Source organism: Haliaeetus leucocephalus, unplaced genomic scaffold, assembly GCF_000737465.1.
Source record: "Haliaeetus leucocephalus isolate CR32 unplaced genomic scaffold, Haliaeetus_leucocephalus-4.0 Scaffold212, whole genome shotgun sequence".
Taxonomy (NCBI): domain Eukaryota; kingdom Metazoa; phylum Chordata; class Aves; order Accipitriformes; family Accipitridae; genus Haliaeetus; species Haliaeetus leucocephalus.
Window position 1 is genome coordinate 373,494 of NW_010972648.1, and position 7,843 is coordinate 381,336.

The 7,843-nt window shown below is 53.0% G+C and overlaps 1 protein-coding gene across 1 annotated transcript in view; it reads right to left on the reverse strand.

Moving 5' to 3' along the window:
• Nucleotides 1-1,804: 1,804 nt before the first annotated feature.
• MVB12B (multivesicular body subunit 12B) overlaps nucleotides 1,805-7,843 on the reverse strand; it is a 63,293-nt gene continuing 57,254 nt past the window's right edge. The window contains exon 10 of the mRNA XM_010566471.1: nucleotides 1,805-6,678. Coding sequence (XP_010564773.1) covers nucleotides 6,592-6,678 — 87 coding nt within the window. The 3' untranslated portion in view covers nucleotides 1,805-6,591. The remainder of the gene's footprint in view (nucleotides 6,679-7,843) is intronic.

The window sequence follows — 7,843 nt, forward strand, 5'->3', positions numbered from 1 at the left end:
CTTGGTGCGTCAGCTCTGAGCCAAAACGCTGCATGAGAGAGCGGCTGCTAGGTTGGCCTCCAGGCGAGAAAGTCCTGCCCAAAAGCCCTGCGTGCTGCCAGTGGCCAGGGACCCGGGGGGCCAGCGGCTGTGGTGAGGTATCGTGCAGCCCCACGCAAGCTGCCCACTGCTGTCACCTGCTGCATGCTGCTGTCACACTGCACGCTGCTGCCTCTCACTGCACGCTGCTGTCACCTGCTGCATGTGGCTGCAGCAGTCCGTTGCTGCTTCGGCTGGAACGCCAAGAGCTCCTGGCGAGAGCCATCACTGCCCCGAGCTGCGGCGGCACCAGCATCCCTGGCACAGGGAAGCACATCTATACAGAAAGGCTGGGGGAAGGACTGGCCATGCACAAGTGCGTACATGTTAAAAATGGTTAGTTCAAAGAAAGCCTGTGCTGCCAAGTCAAGCCTGCGCTGGTGTTTCCAAGCTTTGAGGCTGACTCCATGACTTTAACTTGACCTCCTCATAATTACACACAATGCAAATTTTGCAGTTGATAATTATGAGTGACTAAAGTTGTTAATCTTTATGGAGGATAAACAAGTTGTTTCACTGACGTTGCCATCATTTACTGTAGTGACACACTTATTGCCGCATATATTTGGGACCTGGCAGTGTGGACATCACGTGTGGTCCCTTACACTCCAGAAAACGCTTAAGTTGAGCTATTTTGCCTTCTGTGTTTTGACTTTGCAGCATACCTTTTGAGAGAGACATTTTGGACAGATTTTCCAAGGCTTTTTATATCTGATCTCCAAGGACAAAACAACACAAACAAAAGCAAATTACTTACAGGGGGAACATGCTGCCGCCTCTGAAGTTGACCCTTCAGATCCATGATCAGACTGTAGCTGCTTTGGTCAGATGAGAGACCGGCCAGCCCTGCAGGCAGTCACCACTGTTCGCCAGCTCCTCCTCGGAGGCTTCGCAGCCCCTGGTCCAACTCTAACGATGCCTCTGCTCCCATTTCTTTATTCCTCCTGTGCCTAAAATCAGGTCCCATATTTTGCAGTGTCCTTCACCTTCCTGGGCAGCTTGAGAGCAGAGGAAAAGGTGTCTCTGGTCTCGGTCCTTGTCCCACCAAAAGTGCTCAAAAAGTCCCTGTCAGCCCCAAGCAGGAGCAAAAGGCAATCTGCTCAGCTGTGGCAGAGGAAAAAGCACCTTGTAAGCAAGTCTCTCACACAAAAGCCTGCAATCCCTGTTCTTTACTGAGACTCTCCAGTCCAAGGACTGACATGTGTGATGCTATTTTCTTCCAGAAGTGGACAGGACATGGGAAGGAAGGAACGCTCACATCTGCAGGACACCACTGGAAACATCCACCAGGCAACAAATCCGGCTTTGTACCCTCGCAGTGTGTAAGGCCGACCCCGCACCATTCTCATTCCTGAACGAACATCCGTCAGGGTACAAAGCCCAGTGCCTGTGGAAGCAGGCAAGCCCACTGTAAGAAGCATTACCTGTACCAAGCAAACCTGTAATCACATCAAGAAACAGAATCAGTTCATGGCGCCACAGCTACAACCGCTACATGGCGGCTCAGTTCAGAATAAGCACTGACTCACATTTCATTCCTCCTGATGTTTTTAACTACTTTCAAAACATCCAGGTTTGGGATCTGAGGAAGTCAATGCAACAATGGTGCAGAGGGAAAAGAGCCGCTGGTCCCAAGGGATGCCCCTTTCCACTCCCCTAAGTCAGAGCTGCAGTGTTTTAAGCTTCTTGAACTCCAAAATTTAAAACACAAAGCACAGAGAATAAACTGATTAAACCAAGTTTTATTTAACAAATTATATTAAGAATACAGACTAAGTTATCACACAATGAAACTTCCCTTTGTAAAATACAGGAGGGTCATCTAAAATAAATATAAAACGTAGTAACATTCATAAGATTAATGCACAGTAAATTCACTTTCAATAACCCAACAAAATGCATAGCATCTTAAAAAAACACTTTGCAACTGCATAAAAGGTTTGTCTTCCATTTGCATGATGACATTTAAAACTCTTGCTGTTAGGAAACAATTTCACAATAAATGACCAGAATATCCAAACTGTTTGGTTTCCCTGTATTGAATGAATTGAGCAGCACCTTACTGAGCTTTTTCATGAGCAGAGGAGCACCCTCCCTACTGCAACGCTGTCAGAGTTTTATGGCTTAGGATAACTAACACCAACACCGCTCGGCTGCCCCGCTGCCGGGAGGGATTCCCGTCCGTTCGTCAAGGCTCGAAGGCTGAGGTAATTATTTGAATGCAGCGAGATGCGCATGCCCTTCAGGAGGAGTGGGAACGGCTCTCCGGTGAGCTGCTCTGCTGGCACCTGTGAGACGTGCCCGCTGCCACCCTGGCCAGGCTCCTGGGGCTGCTTTGGGAGAGTGGCCGGTGGGCAGATCTGGGGAGACAGACCCCGCGTTGCCTGAGGGCAGTGGGGAGGTGAAGGCCAACGTGGGACCGGCCAGCTCCAAAGCCGCCGCATCCCGTTTTCCCTCCCCCAAGGAGATTTTTAGGGCCCCACTGAAGAGGAGGTGCCCAGACCTGCGGACGCACGCCCTCACCACCAGCATCCACCTGGCACGTGCTGTGCCCACGTTGGGACTTTCTCCAGGCTCTGCGGTGCATGCGTTTGGTCTGGAGAGCTCAGGAAACCGGTGGGGGCAGGGGCAGGTGTGAAACCAAACAAGCCCAAAGCTACAGACTACCAACAACCTCTCACTACACAGGAGGCTCGCGGGGGATCCTCTCCTACAAACACCGCGGGCAAACTCAGTGACAGTCAAAGGAAAAAAGTCTGACAAAGTTTATTCCTATGTAACTACAGCTATGAGATGCTCCCACAGGGAAGACACCTGCTACAACTGTCCACACTTGAATTTTATCACAAAGTTCACACTCTACATTACTTTCTGGACTAATTTCTTGCCTCTCCATTGTTAACACATTAGACAGCACTGCCTGGCCTGGATGGCCCACAAGTCATCTCTGTGCGCTACCCGCTCTTTGCCGTGAGAAATCCAGGAGGCAGTGTGTCACTACTAATTCACATCAGAAAGTGTATTTTACAGTAAGTAAACCCCTCACTGCTGCTTTTCTGTCTCTGTTGCAGACGTATGATAATTTGGCAAACTAATTTCTCCATCAGCCACAAGATTAAGCTACCTAGAGACTAGTTTTGTTCTAGAAATACAGGCAAGGTAGCCAAGCACATCTGGTAAAGCTCTGCAAATCCATTTCTGTTGCTTTCCATTGACTCATCCCCTCCTCTTATGCTCCAGAAGGCTTCTCCACAGCCAGACAACATCAACATCAGGCTCCGTGAATATTTATTGCCTGGGCCAATGCTACCACAGTCACCGTTTGGACAGGGAGGAGGAAGATGCAGAGAGATGCTGGTAGTGCCTATGGGACATACCAACAGGGAGGACTTGCTGTGAGCATGCAAGGACCAGCCTTGCAATGAGTTGCCGTGAATACAAAAGTTATGGAACAGCAAATAAAACCTGTCTGTGGAAATGCTGACCTGATGCCCAAGATCTTGGGAATTCAGAGGTGCAATAAAGAAGCTTCCTATAATCGGCGGACTGAGAAGACAACACATGCAGTCAGCCACCCTGTGCCATGTGTCTCACTGTGCTTCCAAGCACTGGCTTTGAGCCCTCTCCCCTTTGGAAATGCCCAGATTTCCAGCCTTCGGTTAGCAGGTCTGACAGCTCAGCTGGCTCTCAGCAGCTGTAGCTCTTTGCTCAAAACACCTCTATTGCATTTGTACCACAAGAACTGCATTTGTACTATTCATGCTTTCAGTACAGGGTATCCTTGCAGTGCCACAGTGCAGAAACACACTGTGAAGATCAAACTCTCTCTCAAGTTTCTTTGCAGATGCACCCCTGAAGCAGCTTTGCTAGCCCAGTGTAAGAGAGGGAAGAGTGAGAACCAACTATACAAATATATCCTGAAGATTTCTTAGATGCTTGTCCCAGCTGCATGTCCTGTCAGCGTTTTGAGCCATCCAGTGTTTCTTGTAGGTCATGGAAGAGAAAGGTGAGCTCACTATCTCTAAGAAGGCTGAGCAAACATTAACTGTTGCTATAAATATTTAAAGCACCAATTTTATCTACTGATGCTCTCTAAGCTAAATCTCACAGGAAGGGACTCGAAGCTATGCACCCATTTTTCCAAGACATACCTGGGGAGTGCCCCACTGAATGCGGGGCTCGGCAGCTATCCGAACCTGCTCCTCACTGAGCACTCCGGCTGCCGTGCAGTCAGCCCTGACCTTGGCACGGGAAGACACAGCTCGAGGAGGGGGTCCTGGCAGCTGTCTCCCCATCTCCTGGTGGCAGGAACTGCCCCTGGAGCCCTGCAGAGGCTGCGCTGGCTGCCGTGTACCAGCCTGCAACCCTCACTCCTCCACCACCAGTAACAGGGAACGTCAGCTCTCTGCAGGTCCTTCATCCCAAAGCTGTGAGGAGTGCACCACGCAGATGGCTTCTACCTACCTGCAGTGTCCACTAAGCCACACGAGAAGCTATAAACGGATGCCACAGAAAACTACAGAACAAATTACGAGCAGAAAAATAGAAAGACAAAAGATGGATGAGATGGGCATAGTACTACAGCATGGAGTGGATTTGAACTTCAAGTGAACCTGAGCTGAATGACCAGGCTGCCATGGTATGTTCATTTGTCGATGTCGGCATCATCAATCTAGCCTTTGTGAAGCTTGGCAGTGAGGTCTGGCTTTGCTTTCCTGCAGGATAAATAAGAACTAAAACTGGTGCTGCAACCTCCAAGTAAACGAGCACTTCCAGGGGGTCACCCAAACCTCCAGAGCTGGTTCAAATGGCATTAGCTTTAATTCTTTCGCCCAGATATGACACACCTACAATGAAATCAGCCCCTGCTTTCCAATCGCACAGCCTTGCTTTACAGAGGCAGTTTTAGAAAATGATTTACCTGACTGGAACAAGTTGGAGCAAAGACTTGGAATTGGTCTGTCCTGAATGTTATGGTATTTTGTGCTCATTATCCCAGCAATATGGTATGGTGCCTTAAAACCAGAAATGAATCTTTGGACAAGAAATATTTTACATATGTACAAATAAAAAATACAAGCTGACAGTACAAAACCTACTGTTAGTCACCATTCTGTCCAACTAGAAAATGCAAGATCAATCAAAAGCAGTGCAAAGCAGGTCAGGGCATACATATGACCCAGACTGAGAGCAACAATACTGTTATTTGTTACTATGGCAATTGCATTTCAATAGGGTTAGGTAATCAGTATTTTACAATACAAAAAGTTGTACGTTTTAACACTAACTTAAAAATTGCCATTTTGCTGCCATGATGTAGCTTTGTTCTACAGTAGAGACTTGAAAAAGCAGCACGGAGTCAGATGGGCACTTCTAAATAACTTATTACAGCAACAGACTTCTCCAAGACATGCATTTGACTCGGGAGCGAGCTAAGGTCAGCGATCACAAGGAGGCTGAGGTCAGGGTTTAATGCATCCCACTCTCATCCTGCACTACGTCAGAGTTCAGTGCTTCCCCGTGAGTGCACAAGGGAACAGGCACATCTCTTATGTTTTAGCAGCTAGCGGGGCAAATATTAGAAAATTGTCCAAAGTGACGGGCAGGTGACAGCATCCACATTGTCAGCAGGGCCCCAGCTCCGCAGGCAGCTTGGCCAGGGGTCAGCGGGGTGCTGCCAGGGTCTGCCTGGGCTGCTGCCAGCATCCACCCCGGAAAGAAATACAGGATGTTTGTTGCTCCAGGTCCTGACGGACACACAGACACGCTGTGCAAAGTGGAGGAGCTTCACCTTGGGAACTGCAGTGCAGCTTGTGCTCTCTGCACCCCTCCGCCTTGCCAGTGCCCGGGGAGAGAGGCCAAGGCAGGTCTGAGCAAGCAACCCTGGCTCCGCCAGCCTACAGCAAAAACAAGTGATCACAGTCTGGGGTTGATCCCGGCCGTGGCGGGGCTGCTGTGTGCCCAGACCTCGGTGGAGGCAGACAGGGCATCCACCGTGGCTCGGTGCTGCCCGTTGGACCGAGTGCTGCAGGGGCCTCCCGCCGCGAGGTGTCGAGAGCCCATCAGCTCCACGTCAGCTCAGGCGGGATGCCCGGGGGCTTGCAGATTAACCAGCCGTATCTTTTACTCTTCCTTACTTTTAGGGCTCACTGCTGAGCGTTTCTTGATGGTCTGCGAGCTCACGGCTTGCTGTTCACAGCAGTTTGTTACAGCTCTGGTTTTGGTGACTGTCCTGCAGCAGGGGTTAGGAAGTGAGGACAACCAAGGGGCTGCCGTCAGGCTCCCAGTCACGTACTCACGTGGAGAGACGTCCGCAGCAGCAAGGGAGGGTGGGGGCAGCTGCCGAAGGGCTGCGCAGTCCCAACGCGTGGAGCGGCGTGTGCAGGAGGAGGTGGTGCAGCGCAGGGCGGGCGGTGATGGCCGGACGAGCGGGTGTCTGCCGGGACGGCCCTGGCGCCGCGTCCTGCTCAGTAGTATGCACACACACACCTGCTCCAGCGCCGGCGGTCCCTCTCAGGACTGCGGGACTGGCGGGCACCTGGTAGGGCTGGGCGGCAGGCGGGCCGCCGCACTCTGCTCCGTCCGGAAGCTGTAGTCGTACTGCAGGGCAAAACAAGACAGAGGGAACGGTGGGGCACTGCCCGATGGCAGCCCGGGCCAGGGCGTGCAGCCACGCAGCCACGCAGCCGCACTCCCCGGCCCGTGCCGGGACGACACAACAAGCAGAAGACTGAGGTAAGAATTGGGCTTGGCAGCACCCTGAGCTGTGATGTCATCCCCCTGCCCCAGGCAGGGCCATGCCCAGTGAGCCTGCCGACACCACCAGACCCCACGTCAGTAACCGTCCCAGGTAGGATTCACCCCCCTCCCCTAAAACTGTGCTAACACAAACATGACCACACTCATCCTGCGCATAGAGCAGCTAGTCAGAAAGATTCCCCTTTGCAGGCCTCATTTACACAAGCTGGTACCATCATAACTAACATTTCTGGTTATGGTGAAAATTCCTATTTACGTGTCCCTGCACACCACAGATGTCACCGCAGCTGGCTGGACGTTGCTGCAGCCCGAGGGACATCCCTGCAGCTGATGGACATCCCTGCTGCCAGCTGGACGCAGCGGCGTGGGCCTGGGCGCCGCAGCGCGTGTGGAGTGTGCCGTAGCAGTGCCATCTCGTGGCACGCCGTGGGCCGTGCCCTGACAGCCCCAGGCCACCCTGGACGCTGCTGTGGCCCCTTGCCATGCCATGGCATCCCCAGGAGAGGCCGGGGCTGCGGTGGTTCTCCCATCGTGAGTGGTGCGGCCGAAGCGGAACGATGCGCTGGGGCTGCCGGGGCAGGAGCGGCACGCGGCCCCGGCACACCCACTGCAACGGCTCCGGATACGGACCATCCTCCCCCACGTCTCCCAGTGTCCCGTTTGTGGCTCCTGGGATGTCACCAAGACATTCCGCTGTTCCCGCCAGCCAGGCCCGTTTGCCACCGCTCCTTGCCAGCCAGCCCAGGGCGTGGGACACGCTGCCAGAGAGGTGGCCACGGGAACTCGCCGACCTCGCTGGTGCCTGACCCCAGGGACGGAGCCGCAGCGCTGGACGGGCTGGCTGTGCCAGGGCTGCCGCGGGCTCGCCCGGGGTGCCAAGAGCCCTCGGAGCTGCGCGAGGCCCGCGTGCTTCTGTGCGGAGAGACAAGCTGGACCCGCTCCTCCGGCCGGCTCCAGCGGAGGTGGCCTTGGCCTTCTCTGCTCCAACGCCGAAACCTCCTCTCCG